The sequence below is a fragment of the Leuciscus leuciscus genome, assembly GCF_965113295.1.
Source record: "Leuciscus leuciscus genome assembly, chromosome: 17".
Taxonomy (NCBI): domain Eukaryota; kingdom Metazoa; phylum Chordata; class Actinopteri; order Cypriniformes; family Leuciscidae; genus Leuciscus; species Leuciscus leuciscus.
The window spans coordinates 20,558,250-20,585,665 of NC_138741.1; the positions used below are offsets into that span (position 1 = coordinate 20,558,250).

At 38.8% G+C, this 27,416-nt stretch overlaps 2 protein-coding genes across 4 annotated transcripts; one reads left to right on the forward strand and one right to left on the reverse strand.

Moving 5' to 3' along the window:
* The first annotated feature begins 1,226 nt into the window (after nucleotides 1–1,226).
* Nucleotides 1,227–11,722, forward strand: sh3pxd2ab (SH3 and PX domains 2Ab). 3 transcript variants are annotated; one of them, XM_082142686.1, is made up of 8 exons: nucleotides 1,227–1,535; nucleotides 1,843–1,983; nucleotides 4,514–4,618; nucleotides 6,663–6,780; nucleotides 7,793–8,388; nucleotides 8,571–8,620; nucleotides 8,755–8,874; nucleotides 9,671–11,722. In XM_082142686.1, exons 1-8 carry the CDS (start codon nucleotides 1,496–1,498, stop codon nucleotides 11,207–11,209), a joined length of 2,709 nt encoding a protein of 902 aa, XP_081998812.1. In that variant the 5' UTR covers nucleotides 1,227–1,495; the 3' UTR covers nucleotides 11,210–11,722. The 3 variants fall into 3 exon arrangements, with proteins under 3 accessions (XP_081998812.1, XP_081998811.1, XP_081998813.1); XM_082142687.1 differs by having other exon boundaries at nucleotides 1,228–1,551; XM_082142685.1 differs by having other exon boundaries at nucleotides 1,227–1,983.
* Nucleotides 11,723–11,896: 174 nt separating this feature from the next.
* On the reverse strand, nucleotides 11,897–21,816 carry neurl1ab (neuralized E3 ubiquitin protein ligase 1Ab). Its single transcript, XM_082144129.1, has 6 exons — nucleotides 21,680–21,816; nucleotides 18,559–18,767; nucleotides 17,892–18,213; nucleotides 13,337–13,966; nucleotides 12,944–13,099; nucleotides 11,897–12,844 (listed from the first exon to the last, which is right to left on the reverse strand). Exons 1-6 carry the CDS (start codon nucleotides 21,708–21,710, stop codon nucleotides 12,609–12,611), a joined length of 1,584 nt encoding a protein of 527 aa, XP_082000255.1. The 5' UTR covers nucleotides 21,711–21,816; the 3' UTR covers nucleotides 11,897–12,608.
* Between the last annotated feature and the right edge of the window lie 5,600 nt (nucleotides 21,817–27,416).

Below are 27,416 nucleotides of genomic sequence, written 5' to 3' on the forward strand. Positions count from 1 at the left end.
CCACAAAGACAATATCATACGAGTGATAGAACTGCTTACTAACCTTGTGCAAAGTTACACAATTCAAAAGTTTGGACTTTTTAAATGTTTTTGAATGAGTTCTAATGCTCTAATGTGTCTAATGCTCACCCATGCTGTATTTATTTGTTCAAAAATACATTAAAAACAATAAAGAAATAGTATTACAATTTAACATAGCGTTTTTGTATTTTTCTATATTTTATTTTATGTTTTAAAATTAAAATGTAATTTATTCCTATGATGGCTAAGCTGCATTTTCAGCATCATTACTTCTTCAGTGTCACGATGCTTCAGAAACATGCTGATTTGCTGCTCAAGAAACATTTCTAATTATTGCCAATGTTGACGACTTTATTTTAACACTGCTTAACACTGTTTTTGTTGAAATTGAAATGCATTTCTTTTAGCATTCTTTGATGAATAGAAAGTTCAAAGAAACAGCATTTATTTGAAATATATATATTTATGTATATATTTTTAATACATAAATATATATGAAATATATGAAGAGTTCAGATGCAAAAGCCTCTAAATGCCATTTGAAATTTTCTTATAGAATGATCATTTTTATCAAGCTTGTATATTTAAGTTCAGTAATTTCACTTAAATGATAATTAATAGATAATCTTCATTGCCATTTAAGTGAAATTATTGATTTTAAGTATACGAGCTTGATAAAAATGATCATTCTATAAGAAAATTTCAAATGGCATTTAGAGGCTTTTGCATCTGAACTCTTCATATATATATATATATATTCTGTACATACAATCTTTCACCCCCTGTCATGACCATGTACTGTAAAGCTGGTAAACCCTTGGGTCATGGTTTGGCAGATTAGCATAAGGCAGTTAGTTGGCCCTGCTGGTAGATACTGTAACTACACTATTATATTTTTTCATTGACGGTTGTTCAAAAGTGTATTCTAATGAAATACTTTTTTCCCCTCGCAATAGCATACATTCCAGAAATGTCATTAAAGATTTTTGTAGATAGATGAGAGAGCACTAATACATTCTAATCATGTTAATGCTTAACAACCATTAATAGGCCTATAGTTTTTTTCATTCTAAAAATAGAGAAGCATAGTTGTGAGTGCTCTTTTTGTGTCAGAGAGCGCTGGCAGTAGGATGTGTTTCAGAGAATCTGAACAAAGTTGGAGAGAATGTGAGTATGTGCTGACTGTGTGAGTATGCTCTATTTTCATAGGCCATATGTTTCTGTTTAAACTGTTTTAAAGGGGTGGAGCATCATTTGATTGGCATCTGTTTCCCCTTTCTCTATTGTCCCGCCCCTTGAGCCTTTAGCTCTTGGTTTATTTTCCTCTTCTCATCTTTCACTCCTTTCGTCAGCTACCCCTTTTCCTTTTCTCTCTGTCTTTCTTTTCCCCCTTTGCTCCATTTCTTTATTCAGTCAGGCCTGTGTCCTGCTGCAGAAGGGATCTGAACCTCTTAGAGGAGATGCCAGAGCCCATATGAGTCTTGTCGTTGGTTGGACCCCTGGGCCCAGGGCCGGTAGGATGTGCTTCAGGTTGAACTGTGCTTGCTCAAAAGCTTTTACCTTGGAACTTTAAGGCGGGATGAAACTGGATGAATAGTAGGATTTGTTGTACCTGAGCCTTTTGAATGTTGAGACATTAACTCCACATATCTGAGCCTCTTTGGGCCTGTGTTCTTGTTGATTCTTGGATGACCCTTGATCTGTTACCACGTGCTGATTGGCTGGGGCTGTGTTGGTGTTGGTGAATGGCGCGGCGCAGTTCAGGTGGACACGGGCGGGGAGGCAGCTGGCTCACGGCCTGTTTTTTTCCATCATCCTCAGGGAAAGAGCGTGGAGAAGCCTTGGGTGCAGAGGAGTGTATGTGTGTGTATGTGGTGACGGCAGACTATCAGCGTCAAGAGAATACAGAAATCAGCCTGAAAGCAGGAGAGAGAGTGGAGGTGATTGAAAAGAGTGAGAGCGGTGAGTGACACACATTCATAACACACATACATAACATATTGTCATATGTACAATGGGGTCCAAAAGTCCAAGACCATGCATGAAAATGCGTGTATTTTTGCATTTTATAATGTAATGCAACATTTTTAATTACTTTAATAACATTTTGAGTGAAAAGTTCAATTGAAAATAGAACATGAATTTCAGAATGTCTTCGTATTTGATTATTCTCTCTTTTGCTTTAATGACAGCAGCACTCAAGCTGTGTGAACTCCACAAGTTTGTCTAAAATCAGATAATCTTGTTCTGCAGCATGATTTGAGATTCGTCTTTCATGGCAGTTGTGCTTATTTTTCAAATTATTTTATGACCTTTTTGGAAGCTAAATGAGAGAACAAGGATATATGACTTCCACAAAATGACCAATTTAATTCAAAAGGCATGCGAAGAGTCATGCTGCTGTGAGCATATAAGACATGCTGCTGCTGCTGCACATATTACATACATGAAATAACCCCTGTAGCAGATCTATACAGGTGGAGCTGGGTTTTTGAAAGCGCACTACAGACTGCTAACAGCATACAATGCCAAGCATTTGAATGTTGAGCCGCAGCTCATTTGGCTGCTGATGCTACAGCGACCAATCAACTGCGCTATGAAGAGAACATTGTGATCGCTGACAAATTGAGTTAAGGACCAATCAGCCTGCGCCATCTAGAGTCTCATGACAGAACTTTGTATTTTGCCACTATGACTATTTGGATGTTGTTGTCAAGATTTCTAAGTAAACATTGCTTGGTTTACTAGAGTTTAAATGAACAATTGTTTGGTTTACTAGAGAATTGGAAAGTTTTCAGCCTACAATGTGTGTTTGAAACAAATAGCATGTCTGGAGAGAATTCAGAATGACCTTTTTACTGAAATACTGCGTTGAAATTTGCAAATAAACGTACACATGCAAAGACAGAGAATTAAACAACCAGTTGTGAGGAAATCAATGATATTGAGTCATTTTGGAGCAGTAGAAGAGTTGTGTGTGTGTGTGTGTGTGTGTGTGTGTCCTGAAAAATTCCACCACAGCCAGCGCGTTGTTCTTGAGTGAAGGTCTTTAGACCGTCTTAATGGATCCTCCAGAATATTTCCTCTGCAGAAAAAGTGTACGCTCATATGCACACTTGTTTGTGTAGATGTTTTTGTGTGAGTGTGTGTCGCTGAACTCTTTATGTTTAAGTCATTATGAGCTTAAAACACTATAGGCTACTCTCTCTCTTCCACTGACTGTTCTGACTGTAATTTCTCGTCCTCATTAGTGACTTCTAATATCTGTTAACATGTCTCTCTATCTTCCATTTGTTTGGAATATTCTGATTCTGTCCCTTAACACACACACACACACACACACACACACACACACACACACACACACACACACACACACACACACACACACACACACACACACACACACACACACACACACACACACACACACACACACACACACACACACACACACACACACACACACACACACTGATGAAGGCATGTGCAGTATATGCCAACAAAAAGAATGCAGAAGTAGGTAGGCAGATTACTGGAGCCATTTATATGTTTGTGTCTCATATTTCCTCAGTATATGATGCTTTTGCAGAGTGATGCATGCTAGGTAAAGGTCCTTAAGATATATTTTTTTTACACAGCATAATAAACTGTGGATCTGGCAACCTAGTTTTGTTTGCTCTAATGAGTGTTTCACACTGTGAGCACTAACTCAAGGCAGGTGTGTGCAACTATAGTGACAACGTTCTTGTGATAAGCATAAACATTTTTGTGTTTTTATTGTTTTGGGAGTATTTTCTAAACATTTGTGAAGTATAGCTACAAAGGTTAAAAATATGCATTGTAAAATATAATGTAAAATATATTGTAAAATTGTGTGAAATACACTACCGTAAAAAAAAAAAAGAATTTAATACTTTTATTCTGTAATTATGCATTAAATATCTATTTCAAATAAACGCTGTTCTTTTTAACTTTTTTTGTATTCGTCAAAGAATCCTGAATCTTTTTTAGCACAGTTAAGCTGTAATGATGCTGAAAATTCAGCTTTGCCATCAAAGGTATAAATACCTTAAAATTAAAACTGTTTTAAATTGTAATAATATTTCCCAATATTTGTTTTTACTGCATTTTAAATAAAATAAATGCAGCTGTGATGATGAGCATAACAGACTTCTTTAAAAAATAAAAAAGTCTTATCAACCCCAAACTTTTGAACGGTATAGCGTAAGGCGTAAGCATTAAAAATATTGGATATTTTTAATATCTGAAGTTAAAATTAAGAACATTAATCACAGATGCATTTTTGCCAAATCCTTTGTCCTTAAAAATAATGTTTAATGATCTGATTTTTGTTTTGTTTATGTTGATGTGCTCAGGACTATTAAGACAGAGGGTATGTGACCCAATTCAAAAGAACAGCTGGAATCAGTTACATCAGTGGTATGTGCTCACTGAATCTCTCTTTTTCTCTCTCTCTCTTTCTCTTTAGGGTGGTGGTTTGTAAGAACAGCTGAAGAACAAGGCTGGGTTCCTGCAACATACCTTGTCTCTCTCACAGGACGTCGAGACAGCCACAGAGCAACGAATGCAGAGAGTAAGGCAAAGATACACTGCTAAACTACATATTTATTCACCCACGCTGCCGCTAAACTGATTTAAGAACCGTTGAAGAAACAAAGCACATCTTTTACAGCAGATATCAGAGCTGCTGGCTTTTGTAAAACAAGCAGCTGCCAAATGTCCTGTTTTTCTTTGTCTTGCGCAACCCTTAACTCTTAACAGTTTCCATCCATTCGCTTCACGAGATTTATGGGTGAAAACTGTTGGTTAAGTCTGTTATGGATGCAAGTTCATGCCATGTCAGCACATAGAGTCTTGCTTGGATGAAAACCATTCAGTCATCAGATCGTAGTCTAGGGACCCCCTCACACACACACACACACACACACACACACACACACACACACACACACACACACACACACACACACACACACACACACACACACACACACACACACACACACACACACACACACACACACACACACACACACACACACACACACACACACACACACACACACACACACACACACACACACACACACACACACACACACACTTTTCTTGGAGCATTTAACAGCCTGGGAGTGGAAATTCCAGCAAAGATGTCAGATTTTCCATCTCTTGGTCCAGAAGGCTTTTGCTGTACAACTGGGTCCAACACACGCTGACCCATATTACAGAGAGAGAATATAACTAGAGGTGGAGACTAGTTTCTGCAGTGTCTGCATGTTTTGATTGGTTTTTCCACTGCAAAATGAAAATAGCAAGCAAACTAAATACACAAGCATTACATAAAGTAGTCCACATGATTTATTTTAGGTAGCCTATGCTTAAATTATTTATGAATGTTATTACATTAGACAACAAAATATCAAACCATATGTATTTTAAATAAATATACCACAAACAAACCTTTATCCAAAACATTTTACAAAGTTTGTTCAGTTTGATATGATATAACAGTAGACACACTGTTCGAAATTAAGGCAAAATGGATTTCTTGATGTCTTTATTCAGATGTCAGTGAAACATGTTCATATTTAATGTGATGAACTTCACCTGTGTGAACTGACTTCATAAATCCACTGACTTTAGGACCAGTTGGTTAAAAGTAATTGCAAAAAAAATCTGTCACAGCACTTTTAAAAACCTTGACACGCAGAAAACTTACTTCAGGAGGAAAGGTGCAACAAATAATACAAGGTTTGATATTTGCATATAAAATTCAATAAGGGATTTCCACACTGTGCTTAACCCTGGGTTATCATCATTCAAAAATGTTTACGGCGGGGAAAGGAACACTTCACACTGCCACTTTTTACCAGGGGTTATTAGCACCGCTTTTGCAGAGTTAACACGGCATTGCGATGCCAAACTTGTGCAGTGTGCAAGTGCTGCGAAACAGACAACCAATCACATGCCTGAAATTCATGTGCTTTGGACAGTCATGGAAACACAGCGTGTTCTGGTGTTTGAGGGAAAGAATGTCAAATGTTGATGGGAGTCTCGTCAGCTGAAGTGAGGAAGAAGCTACCTTTATAGTCTGAAAAATTCATTATATTGCAGTTGGCAATGTATAATATGATGATGCGCAATATTAGAGCCTTTATGTAAACAGGTTGAGTGCATCCAATCAATGAAACTGCACTGCAAATATGCAGATAAGAACATTAACCCAGGGTTTAGGGATGTATAATGTGAAACATCGTTTTATGAATATCCAGGATTAATTGTAATCCCGGGTAAATTATGAGCGGTGTGAAACGCGAAGCAATATATCCCAGGATTACGTTTATCTGGGTTTTAGAATGACCTAGAGTTAATTATGTTAAGTGTTAAAAGCCCTAATGAAATGTTTAAATGTGACTGTAAGTGTCAAATAATTTTGAGGGTACTGTATGTGTAACATGTGGCTATAGTAGTTAACACATGATGAAGAGGGAAATCCAAAATAATAGTCTTTAATGACAAATCTCCCCTTTAAGTCTAAGCATTGCATTCGGTTGTCTATGTATGTATCCAGTTGCAGGACAGTATACAATGTGCTCTCTTTCCTCTTTTGTTCGTAGCAGAGTGGTATATTACAGTTCAGTCCTTCAGCAGTTCGAGTCAGGATGAGCTGGGCTTTGAGAGTGGCGTCATTGTTGAGGTCATCCAGAGGAATCTGGAGGGCTGGTGGTTCATACGGTAAACTCTTCTTCCACATGTTTATTCTTCTCTTTGAGCTACTTTAATATGCTTTCTTTTGCTGGAATTTACTCTGTATTTGTTGGGTTTTTGCAGAAACAGTAAATGTGATTAGAAAATATGCTAATTGAGCAGTCAGCGATGTAAACAACTGTTTTTCTCATGATAGTGAACAGCACAAACCACATAGAATCTGATATTTTCAATTCCGATTTGCGCCACTTCCATATGTGGAACTAAATCCGATTCAGGTCAGATGTTTTGCAGTGTGACCTCAGTCTGAACAGTCATATTGGAATTCATGCGACTTTTACGTCACTCTCTAGACACTCTCATTCATCACAATTCGGCCTCATGGGAGTCACTTCAAAGATTTTACACTCCTGAAGTTATCAAGACAGTTGGGAAAGGTATCAGAACTTATAAGTTTTACAAAGTTAACTATTTTTTCGCATCCTCATCTTTGTTTTTAATATTGCCTGCACATAAATTCGCTGGCTTCCACGATAGATCACACTATAAATAAATGCGTAATCACTTACTTTAATGTCCTCCATGTTTACTTCTGTGCTGCGTGACATCTTTTTATCTTTTTCTTCGCATGTGGGAAAGTTCAGGACCATGATCTGTTCACACTGGGAATCTGATATTGGCCACATTTAAAACAACAATGTAAACAGCTAAATCAGATCTGTGCACTAAGGCTTAGAGTGAATTTACCCTAATATGCTGATTTGGTGCTCAAGAAACATTTCTTATTATTATTATCTGTGTTGAAAACAGTTGTGCTGCCTAATATTTTGGTGGAAACAGTGAGGCATTTTTTGTTACATTATAAATGTCTTTACTGTCACTTTTGAACCATTTAATCTTTGCTAAATAGAAGGAATAATTAAATTAATAATTAAAAATAGTTTAAAAAATCTTTACTTCTGACCCCAAACTTTTGAACTGTTCTTGTTTTTTGGGCGCATGTGCATTATCTCTCTCTTTCTATGGTTTTCCCTCTCAGTTATGGTGGTAAGGAGGGATGGGCCCCAGCTGCTTACCTGAGGAAAATGCAAGATGGTGCCATGGCTGGGAACCAGGCAAATAAACCAGCTGTGCATGGTCAGGTGGAAATCATCGGAAACCTTATGGAGATCAGCAACCTCCTGAACAAGAAACCCGTTAACGAACGGCACTCGCATACACAACCTGACACCAATGCACACCTTAACAGCAACACACTAATACATTCAGCAAACACATACATGCACTCGCAGACTGACACATATACACAGTACAACGGAGATGCAGAGCAGACTAATGCTTACAGTAACAATACACACACTGACAGAAACAGCAGCATTAGCACAAATGCTAACATGGGCAGCAGTAGCTCAGAGAGAGACTCGGATGATCAGGTCAACCAGAACACAGACTCGAGTGCGCATCTGTCTGTCTCAGATAGCAGTGTGTCTGTGTCAGTGCCAGATGCTTGTGTATCTGCGTCTGCTTCTGAAGCAAATGTGTCTTCAACACCATCCGCACTAAAGACCAAAACTGTCCCTCCATCTCCTGCCATTGCTCGAGTCGCACCTCAGAGATTCCACAGCGTTGAGACCAGTGAGATTCTTTCTTTCATTCATTTTTTTCTTTCTCTTTTTTGTCATTTCCGTTCTCTTTATATTTCTCTTGCTCTTTTCCTTTCTACCTCTTATAATTGTTTATAATGTTGTTCTTTCGTGTAATGTGTTAAAGATAGTAAACACATTTTGTGTTTTGATTTGTTTTCCCTTTGAATCCAGGATCCCCATCAAACAATCAAAAACCCCCTCCCCGTCGAGAAAACAGCCTGGTCAGTATGTCTCTCTCATTTTCCCTTTCTCTATGTTTCTTTTCCTCTTTCTCTCCATTGCACACAACACACACAAATAGGTCATTTTGTGGTTTATATTATGCTGAACAGCATATTCTTCTCTTCATGTTCAGGGATTTCAGTTACCGCAGCCCCCAGATCCCCCTACTGTTGAAGCCGAGTATTACACCATCGCTGAGTTCCGGTCCTGCTTGACAGATGGGATCAGTTTCAACGGGGGACAGAAAGCTGACGTACGACACTGTTCAGTAGCCTGCATGGAATTATTTGTCATTTACAGTTTAGGGGTTTTGGAGAATAATACACTCATTACACTACCATTCAAAGATTTGAGGTCAGTAGGCTATGTTGTTTTTGAAAGAAAAAAATGTATACTTGTATTCAGCAAGGATGCATTAAATTGATCAAAAAAGACATTTATATTGTCACAAAGGATTTTGAATTCAAAAACTGTAAATGCTGTTCTTTTGAACTTAAAAAAAAAAAAATTATAGAATCATAATTAATTGAATTCGTTCAAATAAATGTACCAGTTTCCATAAAGATATTAAGCAGCAAAAACAACATTGATAATAATAAGAAATATTTCTGGAGCACCGAATCAGCATATTAGAATGATTTCTGAAGGATCACGTGACACTGAAGACTGGAGTAATGATGCTGAAAATGTAATTGTTGACATTGACATCACATTAAAATATATTAAAACAGTTAATTTAAATCATAAAAATATTTCTCAATATCACAAAATAAATGCAGCTGTGGTGAGCATAATACAAGTTCTTTCAAAAACAAAAACCTTTTCCAAAAATATATTAAAAAAATCTTATAGACACCAAACTTTTAAACAGTAGTGATGTTTTTGAAAATAGTTGAATTTTTTTTTATTCTTTATCAGTGAAAAAAAAAAGCTGCAATATTTACTAAAGTCAAAAGTGTGACAACTGAGCCCAATGTTCCCTATTAGCTTCAAATTACACTACATATAAGTATCTCTATGGAAGACCTAAAGGCTGTGTATGTTTACAGGTCATTGAGAAGAACTCTGGAGGCTGGTGGTATGTCCAGATTGGAGAGAAGGAGGGTTGGGCCCCTTGTTCTTACATTGACAAACGCAAGAAGCCCACCTTGAACCGCCAAACCAGTACATTGACCCGGCCCAAGGTCCCACCTCCTGCTCCGCCAATCAAAAAGCAGAACTCGCTTCCATGTGTTGAGTCTGAGGTTGTGAGCCTAGCAAATCCACGAGTGTATGAGGAACCAGAATATGATGTTCCAGCAGTGGGCCTTGAATTTGACCCCGAGCTGGAGTTTCTCAGAGGAGACGCACCGACTAAAGCCCCTCCTCCTCTGTGTCAGCGCATCGTTTCCTTCACATTGGGTGAGGGGGATGAAGAGGATGATGAGGGTGTATATGCGAATGGTGGCTTCAGATCTCTGCCACAGCATAAGGACAGTTACTCTGACATATACTCGCCCTCTGCAGCCCATCGGGCATCTATGTGGGATCCACCGGAATATGACGCCCCAACAATCGAGCCCAGCATTGACACTAATACGACACTCTACGCACACTCAAAGCAACCTTACCTCAAACAGCAGGCTGATGAGTCTAAATGCAAACCATCCGTGCGTCCGAAACCCGCAAACCAAGACTGTAGTTCCCTCAGAAGCCCCCGAAACCATGAGCAACCAGGCCGGATGCAGTTCAGGACCTCCTGCACATCTGAGGAGTCAGAAAGTGGCTCATGGGATGATTTCCAGATGAGATTCTCAGATCCATCTTCCCTCCTGTACCGCACTACTGCAGCGTACCAACGAGAAGAGCCGTGTGAGCTCAGTTTTCCTGCGGGAGTGCCGGTGGAGGTGCTGGAGAAGCAGGAGAGCGGCTGGTGGTTCGTCCGCTGGGGGAACGAAGAGGGATGGGCACCAACTTACTATCTACAGCCAATCAAAAGCTCAGAAACAAGTGGTATAGAAGCCAAAACCACCGAGAAGGTTAATTCTGAGACGTCTTGGTGTGCGGCTCCTGAGTTGGAGATTTCGGTGCAGGTAGATGTTGGAAAGATGGGTAAATGTGTAAGTTTGGAGAAGAACGAGCAACGTGTTAACCAAAGCCTGAAGGGCGGACACAGATCTAACCAGCAGAACTGCAGGGTTGGCGTGAAGCAGCTCGCTGTCAGACCTCAGAACGTCCTTAAGGACAACACTAATACGCACACAACTCCCACAGGATGGAGGAACGACATGGTGACTAATCATGCCGCACTACATAGCTACAACGACCAAACGTCCTCTTCCTGTGTAGGTAATACCGAGAGCATGAGGCGTAAGGTACCGGTGTCAATGGTGAAGCCTAAACCTCATCTGATCCACAACAACCTGCGCGAGGAGTACGTTTCTATTGCCGATTACTACGGTGATGCAGAGACCATGAGCTTCCCTGCAGGTACGAGGCTAGAGGTCCTGGAGAGAAACCCTAATGGATGGTGGTTCTGCCGTGTGCTCGACACGGCTAAAACACGTAAGGGATGGGTGCCCTCCAACTTCCTGGAGAGGAGGAGCTAGTGTTCTTTGATTCTGCCATCAGAAACAAAAAAGGATACCAGAATAAATGATTTCCCATTACCAAACAGCATTCATTTTAAACACTCTATCTTGACCGTGACCCCAATCAGAACGTGTTTTCTTTTTATTTCATATGAGACATGGCCTTCTCTGTTCACAAAATCAAAGGAAACACAAACAAAGCAAGTCCCAACTGTTGATTGACACCTTGTTTATATGCTGTATACTCCCGCTTCTGCTGGATGATGTGATGTTATTGTCACTGAACAGGCTTTTAGTTATTGTTATTTTAGTTTAGTTAGCTGGTCTTGATGTGCTGCAGAATGCTTCTTTTAAAATTTCTCTTTGTTTTTTTTTGTTTTACTAAATAAATATATCAAGGTCTGTTTACAGACTATATGCACTTTCAGAATGTCTGTCTGTATGTCTGTCTGTCTATATCTATCTGTAAATGTCTCTTTGCTTGTGCAATTAAACATGGTGCTATTCCTATTAAATCACTTCATTTTCAAACCGAGTCTTATAATAAATGTCCAAGTGCTGTTTTCCATCTTAATCACAATAGCTTGATAGTCTCTGTGTTTGTGTCTGCGCATTAATATATAAATCAGTCAGTAAGTCGTCAATCACGGCATTTTTCACAAAAAAATAGATAAACAAGCGTGTATACAGATTACAAATGCTTAAAATAAAAACACAATTGCACATAATAAAAACCTTTAAAAAAAACTAAATCTATAATTATATTTATAGTACAATAAATAACAACACGATCTGTTGTTGGATATCATTAAAGTAATATTTTTATTTCACAATGAACATAGATAAAGGTTATTGGCACTTGCAATATTGTGAATGTCTACTTTGGTATGTAAAAACATTTCTAGTTTTTCAGTTTAATGTTTTGCAGAAAAAAAATTAATAATTAGCAACAGATCAAATCCACAATGCAGTTCATAGATTCGGACTCTGGATTGATTTAAAGTATACAAGTCAAATAAATATTTATTTCCTGATGAATGTGAATAGTTGGTGGGGGAACAAACATTGAAAAAAACATGTGAAAAGTTTTGTATGAAGTTACTAGGACATTATCAAACTGAAAATCAGAATCAGTCTCATTATACCTTGACTTTCCATTGTGCACATCTAGCCATAAGATTTATGATTTATAGAATCTGAGATTATATTAATGTCATGTATTAATATTGTGCCAATCGCATTTGCACAGTCACTTCTGGGTTTTCTCTGCATTTTTGTTTAGTCGTTTTAAGCAGCCATTTAGTGCCTCTTCCTTGCAGAGCTCAAACAAGCAGCACAGGACATGTGGGAAATCCTTTTGGAAAAGGACAATGACCTGTTAAGGGTCTCTTCAGAACCATCCAGGTTTGTTGCCAGGTTAAATGCTGCGGTAAATTTTGATGATGTCTCTGATTGGGCTGCGACACATGGGGCAACACGGGTTTGACATCTCCGTCAGCTTGCCACCACACACTGAGCACACACACATGTGTCCGCACGCGTACAGCACTGAGTCCACTGCCCTCTCACAGCAGATTAAACACTCCTCACCAGTAATCGCACAGCATGATGGGGTATTTGGAGATTCTGAGGACAGTGAACTGAATGTTGTCCCTGGTGACCACAACAACCACATAGAAAACCGCAATGAGAAAAACATTAAAAGAATTTGGTAAATCAACAAAAGAATAACAATGAGAGACAGGAACACACCTGCAGAACTGCTGAGGCTCTGTGGGCGGAGCTGAACGATGTCTGTAAAGCCCATGACTGCTGTTCTGTGTCTCTGATTGGCTGAGGTGTGACTGGCATCACTGAAGATGGACCTCTGTGTTTCTGAACTGGATGCAGTGTAACCAAAGGACGTGCCTAGAAAAAACAAAACAAAAAGTATTCATACAAATTATTTGTATAAAAGTATATATATATAAAATAAAAAATGCATTTAATAATATTAAATATTAAAAAAGTCAAACATATGCATGACTGCTGTTCAGTACAAAAAATCATTCTTATATTATAATAAAAAATCTATTATAAAGTTAAAGCGAAAAAAAAACAAGCATCTTCACATTATGTCAGAGCATTTATTTTTAATTTTTTTACCCAGTATGCTGATTTGCTTGATGTGAGTGTGTAAATCGAAGATCATCCACAGAGGAGTGGAATTATCTACACACATCTCTCTACAGGCTCTCCCTCCATTATGACTCACAAGCACCTCCCCTTCTGCAGTTGCCCGGAAACCGATGATATCCCCGCCCACAAGTGGTGAAGTCAGGCAGCTAAAAGCCCAAAATTCTTTGCGGTCCAGCAGGTCGTCTGGACTGACCGGCAGGTGCTTTGGGTTAATATGGGCCGGGTTACAGGAAGTGAATCCGTAAGACAAAAATCCATTCAGGGCAGATGACCTCAACGAGACCTTTAGGAACACACACTCTCCACAGCGCAACGGTCGATGCGTGAACACCAGAGCACAATCCTCACGTCTGTTATAATAACGCACCGCTATGTGTTCAGTCAGCAGACGCAGACCGTTGCCATGGACACAGTGAAAATGCAAGTCATCGTTCAGATGACGTGACAGCACTGAGTTGAGGGCGTTTGGAGAGCTTGAGAAAGATGGCTGACCATCCTGGAGGTCGAGCTCAGAGCAGTTGCTTGACAGATGCCAGTCATCCATCCCTTCATGAGTCAAAGCAGGGCAGAGATATTCAGCTGGCACAGTCTTGCTGTCTGTAAAACAAACACACACTGCATTTAAAATCAGAACCATGCTATTATTCTAAGTGATTGCACTTACAAGGGACATGAGCCCACCCCCTGTGCCAATAAGCAACTACCCTAGCAACCAACCAGAAAACCCTAGCAACCACAACTTTCTATTCATCAAAGAATCCTGGAAAAGAAGGTACCATTCCACCAAAATATTGAGGAGCACAACTATTTTCAACATTGAAAATAATAACAATGACCATCCACGACAACACCCTAGCACTGTGGCAGTAAGTTTTGCATGGGTAAGCACAATTCATATTTTCTTCATATATTGTAAAACTCTATTGCTCATGTAGCCTGTAATCAGCAACATCAGTATAATTGCACTGGGTGGTTTTTCATTTTGACCTCAGTCAGTAAGAACTTTGCCATTGGCCATCCATGGTGAACAGCCGCTGATGAGAACACCAGAGCTTCGGTGATGGAAATTACTGGTCTGCTATAACTTTCACAGCAGTCGCATCAGCAGAAACGTCCTCAGACGCAGTAGATATTCCTCTCTGGGTTGTTTTTAGTTTCCGGGCTTGACGTCGCTGCCATCCACTGAAGTGCCTTCAGCTGACGCTGACTAGTCTGAACAGGAATTATTAAGACATGGAAGCTTCAGTGACACTGGGGTCATGAAATGGAAGATCAAAAGGAAGGAGGCACGTGCATTGTGGTTCTTTATCAATATTTTAAATGATTTCTGTCATGCTGATATTTAACAATTAAAATACTCTATCCTTACACAGGAGGAAATTTACTTGTAGGTAATATGTGATGACCTGCAGTACAAGAGACCTTCCATCTAGAATTAAAACACTTTAACAAAATGCCAGATGTGGTGTGATCTAAATTAGTAAAAACAGGAGGCGATTTTAGTCACAGCATCTGGCCATCTGACAATAAACACATTTTGGAAGCGGCAGAGGTAATGTGAGAGAGCACAGTGCGTGCAGATTGCTTGAGGATGGTTCATCTATAAACCAACTATGTCTGTCTATTTATACAGATGCAAAGTGCAACTGAAAATAAGTTTGAATACACATAGAGGATGTTGCTAGCTTGATAACAGAAGCAAAATATGGCCTGATGTTTGTGTTTATTTGCATGTGTCTAGTACGTTTTTAAAGCTGAGATCGGGTTATATAATGAAGGTTAAAAATAGTCTAGCTGTCCCAAAGGTTAACTGATGTTACACCAATACTGACCCCTGATATCAACACACACACACACACACACACACACACACACACACACACACACACACACACACACACACACACACACACACACACACACACACACACACACACACACACACACACACACACACACACACACACACACACACACACACACACACACACACACACACACACACCGTCTATGCTTGTGAACACACCCAAGACATACTGCTATCTGACTCTGTGGAAACAGAGAGAGAGAGAGAGAGAGAGAGAGAGAGAGAGAGAGAGAGAGAGAGAGAGAGAAGACCGTTTCAAAATAGTGCGATCAAAAAAGTACTTAAATTGTCAAAAACAGTGCAGGTGAGTGACTAAAAGTCAAATTAAATTAAGTAATTTTTTTTTGTATTGTGACAGTAGCTCAGCTCTTTTCAAAACAATACAGAAATAGAAAACAGTTTATTTTACATTGTAATAATATTTCACAACATTACTGTTACTAATCAAATACATGCAGCCTTGGAGAGCAAATAAATAAATAAATATAAAACCCTTACTGACTCTAAACTTTTAAACAGTATATCAACCTCTTTTTTATGTTGTCTTTTGGTACCAATACACAAAATAATGTCAGATTTAATGAAGCAAGATAATATTTAGTGTAAATTTTGTGCATTGGTGGTATTCTTTTACAACTAAAAGAAAAGTAATTTTGCAAAATGGTAGTTTAACAGTAGTTTAACTACTTTAACATATGATAAAGTCACTTTCCAAACACTGTTAACCTTTAATAGCTGCCAATCAGTTTTTTAGGTGAAGAAAACTGCTGATTACAGTTTTTTTCGATTGCTAAACGACAGTGAGCACAACTGGAGTCACATGTGCAAAACTCTAACTACAGTCTGCACAGCAGCAGTTCATGTGGACCACACTCTAGTTCGTTTTTCATTGCTTGAACACAGTTTTCAAAACTCTACACACTTATCCCATGACTTTAACCACAACCTGCACAACACTGTGGATTTACAGCACTTTGTTCAAATGCTAACACACTGCTGTCAAAACTGTGAACCACACATTCAAAACAGAATAGATTTCAGCCTTGTGCCTTTCAAACACTGCTGACTGCAATTTCAGCTGAAAGGCTAAGAAGGTGTCTTGTTTTAGACTTGTTAGTGAACACACACACACACACACACACACACACACACACACACACACACACACACACACACACACACACACACATATATATATATATATATATATAGGTAGAGCTCAGAAAGACTAATTTTGGAAATGGAACAAGGAAGACGGGTTGGTGGAGGGAGAAGGGTGGCAGGGAGAGGGCGGATGCGTGCCGGATGTGAGGACACGAGTCCAGAGGACTGACAGGGATGGATAAGGCACTCCAGAAGGTTCTTCCCCAGGTGCAGGGCAAGAGAGAACATTAGATGTGATGTTGATGAAAACCTGTGGCCTGACGCTAGAGAGAGGCAGGATTAGCCCTTCAATTATTTGTTCGAATTATAGTATGTACTTTTAGTTTCTACCTTTTTTTTCCTCATTACTGTAATTCCGTAAATTACTACAGACTATTGAAGCAAACTGCTCATTTTCATTTACCTTAAAGAATTGTTATGTTCTAAAAATTTAAATAAATCATGTGAAAGAATGTCACTCTTTTCTGTGAAGAAAATATTACTTTGTATGAAGTCACTGAAATTGTTCAAACTGTAAAGATAAAAAGTTAGTATTTTCTGTATTGGTGTTTGATGCTAGTGTTTTTACTCTCAGTGTGTTCTGAGTGACAGTGTGTGTTATCTCAGTGAGGGTTGTGTATAGTGTTTGGCTGTGTTAGCCTGTTTTGAGCCATGTGTTAAGAGTTGTGTTGCTTGGAATGAGTTTTGCAGGTGATGTGACCTGTTTAGCTCAGGTGACTGTTGGTAGTGCAGACTGTAGTTAGAGTTTTGCACATGTAGCTCCAGTTGTGCTCACTGTCGTTTAGCAATCGAAAAAAACTGTAATAATACCAAACAACAAAAACAACTGTATTCTGAATCTGCATGCATTTACAAATTCATTATCAAATAAATAAAGTTTCAGGCATAATTCTTCTCATTGTTTCACTGAATGCTTAATTGGCTTAATTAAACCTGACTTTGTTTCCACAGAATCTCAATAAAACAGAATTATGAATGGAATAACTTTGAGTTTCATTGATTTTGTCCAACACAAATAGTTTTTTCTCACTCTGCCAGCATTCTGGAATTCCCCAGCATACGTTTTTCATTTTTGAAGCGAAAGTGTTGCTAGGCAACATTCCAATCTCTCCAATCTTTTTCCATTGGGCAGTTTTTGTAATTAGGATAAGAGTGTATAAATCTAGGATTCTATTTTTAAATGTTGTGAATTTAAATTGTTTAAATGTGCTCGGCACAGCGAAAACAAACTGGCCTCTGTGAACTTTACAACTCATCGAGCGATCAGCACGAGCTCAGTGAAGCGCAGCTCAGATACTGGCCCACATTACACGCCGACCTGGAGCTCAGCAATTCCACTTGGAGCAAACTCTGAATGGCACATCATCTGATCTGCGTAGAGAGTTATTTCACAGAGCTTCAGGCAGTTTGATGACTTCTTGGTTTAGAACTTGACGGGACATTATAAATTCTTGAAACTTGATATTTCATATTAGAGAAATGTGAACTCACCAAGTAGCTGTACTCCACGTGTCAGCCCGTAAACGTCAATGACCGCCCATACTGGCTCTCCGGCAGGGACACCGCTGAAGAAGAAGATCGGACAGCCGCCGTTAACCCGGTAAAACACTCGTCCTGTGTTATCCAACCAGAAGGAAAGAATGGTTCCTTCTTCACATTGTTCCTCAGGGAGTGCTCGGGCCCAAAATCCCCTCTCGCTGACCAGATCTGGGCAGGCGAACCGCGGCAGCCACGTTGAACACAAGTCTGACGGGTCCACCGTACTGAAACCCACTCGCAGGGCACCACTCCAACATCCCTGTCTCTTTGTGATCTAAATGAAGAGGCCAAAAGTCAGAGAAACCGAGGAAATTCGCTAAAATGACACATTTTTAAAACAATATTTACAAAAAAACTCTGATAACTCTGATGCTATAAAAAGAGACCAGCAGAAGCATTTATCAGAAACGGATTCTTGTTTTTTCATTCCCAAACAACCTCATTCACCAGAACAAGATAACGGCACAACCTCACATGTTAGCATTTCTAGCATTCTCTTTCTGTTTTCCCTTCGTCGAGAAAGTTTGAGATGGAGTGATATGAAGGAGGGATATGTGAGGGCTATTTTGGGACCACACAGGACGGAATCTGGAAACGGGTGAGAGTTAGGTTACCATACCTTTAGTCTGACCTGCTCGTAGATTCTGATTGGCCGGTTGGTGAAGGTGATGGCATTGCAGAAGCTGGCAATTCGGCGCACGCTGCGCTGTGTCTTGTCCATCACGATCTGAGAGCCTTTAGTGTTGGCATGGAAAGAGAGCGGAAGGAGGGCTGGCATCTGTGGGTATATGCTCGCCTTCAAGGGGTGGCAGTGAAGTGTTTCGCCATCTAAGAGACGGACAAAAAAAAAAGTTATTTCTTACAAATATATTATGTATTGCCTATTTAGGCACTCACAACAGTGTAAATTCTGACTAGCTACTGTTATTACTTAAGAGCTTTGTGCTGTGTTTAGAGATCACAGTGGCTATCTCTGAATGAAAATCTTTATCAAGAAAAGAGACAACAAAAGAGACACAGAGATAGAGAGAGAGAAAGAACGCAGGTTTCTGCTATTCAGGCTGCCAAAAATGAGGTTATGTCTACACACACACAAATACTTACACATTGGAAAGACATCTCAACTCAACATCAGACTACTTCATTCTTTGATCATACATTTAATTGTATGCCTTGCAAGCTTTGGTTTACTGAACATTGCTGTCATGAACTCTCATTATTGAAACATTTTACCAGGGCAAAGTTATAGCTGGCTAATCTGAGGTTTTGTCACAATTGTAATGTTTGAGAATGAAAGCAGTTTGAATGTGTTAAAAATTAAGCAAGTCACCAGTAAAGAATGTCATCGTTTTCAACTAAAAGTGTTTATCAGTATATAGTTGTCTACTGAGTTACATTATAACGGTATAATTACCAGCTATTGCTGCTATATATATATATATATTTATATATAACTTTTAGTGAAATATGTAAATATATAAACGTTGCTAAAATAATTTTTTGTCATTGCTAAAGTATAATTTTTTCTGTAGTCTGGTACAACCCATACTGAACTGAATAAAAACAAAAACAAACAAACAAATAAATAAATTAACTAATAAATACAGGATTGCTATTTTAAATAACTGAAATAATTTGCTGTGATTTAGAATTGTAATACGATCAGTTTTAGAACTAATCCATACTGTGTAGTTATTGAAAAAAAATATATATAAACAGCTTAGAATGTCAGTCAGCCAATCAGAATAATGCATTCTAAAGCGCTGTGCATGGTATAAAGGCACAATGTAGTCTCTGGTATTGTAGTTGAGTGATAAAATGCAGTGATAAACAATTCTGGGATAGTAGATGGTCTTACGCAATTCCATGATGATGAATGAGACAATAAATAAGTAAGAACATAAACAGGCATTAAAAGTAGCAAATGCGATGCACATTGATTCTCACAGACGAAACTGGCTTGTGATCAAACACTTGCTCCTCAACTCCCTTTCATATTTTCCCAGGCCTCTCCGAAGCATTAAGTCAAGGACACAGTCTTGTTACAGAGATATTTTTCTCTTTAATTAACTGCTGTTGACATTTCACTTCTAATATTGTGGGTCTTTAGCTTTTAGTTGAGACAGATTCTGCATACTTCTAATAAGCTCTGTGTGGTCAAATGAGGATATGTAGTTGCAGGTGTATGTGAGTGTATTTGTGTATGTGTTAATAAGAGAATCATGACACACACACACACACACACACACACACACACACACACACACACACACACACACACACACACACACACACACACACACACACACACACACACACACACACACACACACACACACACACACACACACACACACACACACACACACACACACCCCCAAGTGGGACATAAATAGAAATAATATTATGAGTCTGAGCTCTATGTCATGACAAATACACGTAAACCAATATTTGCTTTCATGGTGTGGATTTTTAAACTACATTCTGTTTTATTGATCTAACGATATTTTCTATCCTGTAAGACTATCTATCTATCCCATATTTTTGGGGGCGGTTGGTTGGTTGGTCCTTACAAAAACTGCCCCACACAGCCAACAAGCTACCCAGATAACAGGGAACGTTCTCAGAACTAACGCCGTGGTTCTCTCAAAGTTATGATCAAATCATCCAGTAACATTAATTAAACATTTGTTCAAAGTTATGTGGTCTCTATAATGTTAGCACAAAAATATTATTTATACATTGTTCATGGAACGTTTTATTTTTTACCTGAAACATTTAGTTGGATGTTCGTCTAAAGTTTTTTAAATGTTAGTTTCAGAATGTTCAGAGAACATTCAAAAGTAACATTCCCATGTTTGCAAAATGGTGAAATGGAATGTTCCATTAACATTTGCATAACCAACAAAAAACATTTTTGAAACATTTAAATAACTAGACGTTTGAACATCCAGGAACATTCAGAAACTCAATTTTTTATAACTTAATAGGAACGTTAGCAAAACATTATTTGAACAAATTTTTTATAGGTAATCACTAATCACAGATTCCAATATCCCTAATTTTTCCTCTTGGTTTGAAGAGATGTCAGGGATTTTCTCTTGATAATAATGTCATATCCTATTATATGTGTGGACTCTTTTTCTCAGTGCTGTAGGCAATAGCTGGCCTAAGTGTCAGGTTGACTCAGTGTCAGCTTCGTTTACTAAGTGGGTATAAACTTGAAATGGTTTATTATGCATACTTTTCTGGTTTACAGCAAGAAAGAGCAAAATATACAACAGACACATCTAAAACTATGAATATGTGTGTGATGAATATAGGAACAAATTAGTCTATTTGGCCTATATATATATATATATAAACAATATTCCCTGAAAGACAAACTGTGATCGGTAGCCTATTGATCGACAGTAGCCTACAAATAGTTATCCCAGACACAAAATCAAACCATCTAAAATATGTTGGAGAAACGGAAGAGAATAAAGTCACTTGTTTGATAAGAAGAATGTGAGCAACAAGTATTCTGTTTAAAGCACGTTTTTAAGCATACTAACAATAAGGTAAGGAAGATAACACATTTTCATTCAGATAATTTGGGAAAATGCAGCCATATTTCTTTATATAATATTCTGAAAAATAATTAAGATGCTCTATATATCAGTTCACAGAGGTTCCTCGAAATCATTATGGAATTATGAATTGCACGCATATTTCATTATAAGGCTACTCACCTTCACCTAAAGCGGTACGGGTAACCTGCCCACCCATTTCAGCGATGTTCACACAATGAAATCCTGAAAAACGTCTTCAACAGCTTTGCATTTAAAAATAAAGTAACTCGCACTATGTGTCAGATCTATACTCCGCGGGTGTGTGTTATTGTACAGCGGCTGTACACATGCAAACGCGCCCCCATTCAGCAAGACCCTTCAGCGGATTCTCATTAGCATAGGAGGCGGAGCTTGGGAGGTCTACTGGTCAAGGATTGGATTATGAAAATGAATTAGCTTACGTGACTAGACGCTCTCCGAAAGTTACTAAGCAACGTCTGAATGACCCGATTAATAGTAAGAGTCGGACTAGTATGGCTATGTATTTATACATATCCCGTTTTTATATGATTCGCTCTTCTGACGGATCCGTACATTTTGCCTATAAAATGACAGTTGACACAAAATTGACCAGAGTAGCCTACTTTCACTCAGTATGCATAACTATCTCCGTAGTTTCAATAGGCTGAAAATACGAGGTAAGTGGAGATTGACGATCCCTTTGACATAGGCTACTGTTACCTACATCTGGATATTGTAACATTATTTTTTATCTTCCATTACAGTGGACATGACCACAAGCAAATCTTGCATTCTAGCATCACAAAATAAAGGTAGGCTAAACATGTTTAGATAACAGTGGGAATCTGTTGTTGAGTGGGAGTCATGGTATGGTCTGATAACGTTATGTGTCTTGATCTAATCAGCTTCACTTCAAATGATAATGATTATATAATTGAATTCAGTAGGCACGTATTATTCTGTGAGTGGGTGTGTGTATACCTGCTGACATTCATAAAGTAGCTGATAGGCTATGGCAGTTTATGAAAGGTCAAAAAGAACAGAACACATTAATCATCACTCAGTTTCTTGTCTAAGCTCATCATGATTGCATGAACAAACAAGCGAAGCACACAAACCCACAAAGTGCTTGAATTCAGTTTTGGCAGCAGGAGAGATTAGTTCACCCTTCTGCACTGGCCATTCGACGAATATTCCTTCAGTAGAAAAACAAACTTATGTGTGACACGTTGCCATATGGACTGTCATTAATGATACTGACGTCATGCTTATTCTACAAAACTTCAAAGGAAAATTTACATTCAGTTATTATTATTTTACAATACTAAAAAGTAATTCACATTAATAAACTCATCTGACAACAGAATGTTTCATCAATGTTAATAAACTTATCTGATAACAGAATGTTACATCAATGTTTGCTCAATTAGAAAATATTCTTACAAAATCAGGTTACTACTTTTTGCAATGTAGCCTACCCTATAAATTAAATGATAACTTGTGAACCCAAATGTTGTAGATAACCCTGCTGCAAGTATGCAACATTAAACATTTTATTAAACACATTAAACTCGTGGACCCAACTGTTACGGGCATAATGTAATAAACGTCTGTTTCACTTCAAGATACTATATAAATTTGAACAAAGCATGCTGCAAAAAAAAAAAAAAAAAAAAAAAAAATATATATATATATATATATATTTTTTTTTTTTTAACTGAGCTAAAACTATACAATCGAAAAATGAAATGCAAACATGCCATGGTTTTAGACTGGTCTTGCAATAACATCTCTATAGCTACATGGTTTTGTAAGGTTTTGAACTGAAAATTAAATGTAAATCTCCCTCATTTTCACTCTGCCTCTTTCTGCAACTTTTTTATAAAGTAGGCTACAACATGAAAGTGAAAGGCTGATGCTCTGTAGTGGATTCACACATGTCGTGAGGCAGTTTCATTTTGATTAAATGAGGCTGAGCACTCCGTGTGCACTCCGACGTCACATTGCGCAGTGGGATGGTTAATCCGCCTATGCATACTAGCTCTTACTATTTCTGTCATAGAAATATATGGTAATCTTAGTAGGCTACGAGTATGCGGTTCCAAAATCAGCTTGATTCAAACTTGTAACTCGTCTTTATCGAACAATTCATCAAAAGAACCGGCTTATAGCATTTTCGTCAAATAAGCCACATTGGTATGTGTTTAATTCACTAAAAAGCACCGGCTCATAAGAGTAATTTGTTCGCGAAATTAGCTACATTGAACGGCCTGCTTTGATTCACTCATAACTAAGGACCAAATAGTTATTTCATTGTGTGATCGGACTACAGTGACAGACAGGCCTGTTGAATTCGGAACAGCACACTAGCATACATCTGTTACTATTTCTGCCATCAAAATATTTTGTATAATAGAGTAATATTAGAATGTGGTTCCGAACGCAGCACATGTTTTTCCACTGACAAAAAAAGAACCGCGTCATAAGAGTAATTTAGTGATTCAGATTTCATTGGTCCCGCTGTATGTTTCTGATTCAGTAAAAAGAATCGGCTCATAAGACTCATTCGAATAATTCTACAGTGGTTTAAGCGGTGCAGAAGGAACCACCAACAAACTAAAATGTATTTTGTTACACAGCCGTGACAATTACAGTTTTTTTCAATTGCTTACAGACTAAAATTAAAACTTTCCCACAATTAGCAAAACCTTACACTCACGGAGCAAAACACCGGCCTAGATTTGCACGATTGTAAGCACATGGTCAGCTTCACACTTTTTGCAAAACATTACACACAGTGATTTGCAAAACACTAAACACACTTGTATACATTTGACACAGAAATTTATCATGATGTAATTTCCTTGCAATTTCAAAGCAAAGGCTTTCAAATGAAGACACCCATGAACCAGTTGGTTAAAGGGATACTTCACCTCTGGAAAGATGAATGTGTATTTAAAATAGGTCATTTATGTAGAAGAAATGTGAAGACATTTTTTAATTTGGAGCTTTCTAGACTGAGAAAAGCCAGAAAATGTATTTTTGGCTTATGTGGATGAAAGACAACAACTCCCAGAATGCACTTGCTTCGCTGCCCTAGGAGGCCACTCCCAAGCCACGCCTACCAGTTAGAGAGCGCAGTTGAAAACAACAAGGTTAGGCTACTAGTGAGTCTCCGTGACGAGTTTGCCCGGTATTTCGAGATCGCCCAAAATGTCCGGGATTCGGCTTTTGCGTTCTACAGTCGCCATTCATTATGTTTACTGTGGCGAGCAGGACGAGGCTGAGGGGCGCGGGAGAACGGCGCGAGGCCGGTGGCGTGATTACTGAGACGCACCGGTCTCGTTTCTCTCACGGAGGAGCGGGAATTTTCTTAGCACTGTTAAAATGCACATCAACTGATCAACCGATCACTTGTTTAGCGTTCATGTAAACACTACATTCAGATTCACCAATCGGAATGAATTCAGTTAGATTGAAACAAAAGGTGTGCATGTAAACAATGAATGGTGACTGCAGAAAGCAAAAGCCGAATCCCGGACATTTTGGACGATCTCGACGGCCAGACATGTCCGGGAAAAGAGGATGGTAACCCCTACTCAGCTTTTTCCTACTACTCAGCTTTCTCCACAGAACAAGAGCCTGTTAGCTTAGCTTCCAAAGAAAGAGGGCTGACACTGTGTACATTCTGTGAGTGAGATCCCTCTATGGGCGGTTTTGAGAACATGCAGGACAGCTCCTCCTACTGGCTGTAGTCTTTAGCCCCTGGCCAAAAAATCCTCCGATGACGCAAAATGACGATTTTTGCGTCATCGGAGGATTTTTTCCAGACAAAAAATACATAAATCTCTCGTCTCAGGGTGACGATATGAGGGTGGAAAGTACTTCGAAATTCGAAAATACTACAGGTTTTCTACTAATACAAAGCTTAATGCTAAATCCTGAAGTATCCCTTTAAGCACAGCCAGCAGGAGTGCACACACACTGGTGCTTAATTGTAGACACACACTATAAAAAGGCAACAGGTAAGTTCACCTGTCTTCAACAAAAATGGATGGTGTCAGAGGAAGAGGGAGAGTGCGGATGAGAGGGGGAATCCGGAGAGAACAAGGTGGAGAAAGAGGGAGAGGGAGAGGAAGAGGAAGAGGGAAGACAACCAAATCCGTGTAACGAAATTCGTTTTCGTTTTTGGAAACAATTGTGGATGTAATAAACCACGGACTAATACTGAGGGAGGTGAATTCGTCACTCCAGAATATTCTTCCCACGTTGCCTTGCAAATGAAAATATAGCCTGTGATGTTGACACCCTGTGGCCAGATCCAGCTAGGCGGAGAGATTTTAAGTTTTTTTTTTTTTTTTTTTGGTACTGAACTGGATTTGTATTTTTATGTAACAGTATTACTGTAAGCTTACAGTACAAGGGTATGTTCGGTAATACTGTATGAAAACTGGAAAATGTTTTGTTATGAATGTTTTGTTGAAATGTTCAGTATTGGCTGACTTGAGTACATGAAAATAAATAAATATTTTCATTAGTCTGCACAATTGGTGTCATGTGGTGTTGGTGAATATATTTTTACACTCTCTCTGTGTAAATGCTAAAAGTGTTTTAGGTTGAGCACAGGAGTGTGTTACTGATTCAAACAGAATTAGACCATATGATGGTTGTGTTTATATTATGACAACAAAAAAAGGTTTTATAAGACATTGTATAGTTTCGATAAAAGTGTTCCATTTTGCAAATGATCTGAGGTGTTGTGCTACTTTGGTGTAGTGTTGTGCTAATTGTGCGAAGGGGTTTGAAAAACCGGGCCCTGTTTTCAAAATTGTGCTTAAGCAATTGAAAAAAACTGTAAACAAATTAAGTTCAGTCATGTTTACTTGTTTTACCTCAACTGTCATTTATATGCAAAAAAGAACCACAGGACTTGTTTCTTATCAGACACGGCAGTTTCTCTTTCGTCCACTGAAGGGTGCCCTATGCTCACTAAACATCTGGCCGTTCACGTTTCAATTCCACCTGTTCTTACTATTAGATGCATCAATATTCTATACATTTTATGCATCAATATCGTCAACAACATTGGTTAATTCTACCAAGAGCAAACTTAAGCAAAATATCAGAATTTTATTCATGTAGCTGACTAGCTGTTATCTGATACTTCATTATGTGTGCATATGGTGTGTGTGTGTGTGTCCTCTGTTGATGTTCTGCTCCTATGCTTCCCTCCAGCACCCTCTCAGACACAGTCTAATTCTGTGTCCAGATAGTTTGAACAATTTCCTCTGCAGGGAAACAAAAGACATGTGATATATATATATATATATATACATGTGTGTGTGTGTGTGTGTGTGTGTGAGAGAGAGAGAGAGAGAGAGAGAGAGAGAGAGAGAGAGAGAGAGTGAGTGAGTGAGTGAGTGAGTGAGTGAGTGAGTGAGTGAGAGTGAGTGAGTGAGGGAATGAGTGTGTGTGTGTGTGTGTGTGTGTGTGTGTGTAAACTAATATGTCCACAGCTGGAGGCTCTGGTGAAGGCCGTTCTGACACTGATTAAGCCTCTCGAGGCCTTGACAGATACAGAAGCTTAAGAGTAAGAGATAGAGGAAGAGGAAATAAGTAAAAGGGATGAAAGTTAGACTGAGAGAAAGAGAGGGAGACTGAGAGAAAGACAGCAGTGAAAAGTTGCAGTATCAGGAGATGGGATTGGAGACTACAGTCCAGTCTTGTGACTCTTAGGGCGTTTTTCCACTGGGTTCGTTTGCTGCGGTCCGAACCCGAGTGCGCTAGTTCCCGGCGCCTCCCGCAGCGTTGGTCTGGTTTCACACTCAATTAATTGTATCGAACCCAGGTGCGTTTGCAGTGATCTTACGTCATCGCAAACGCAATCAAACAATGATATCGA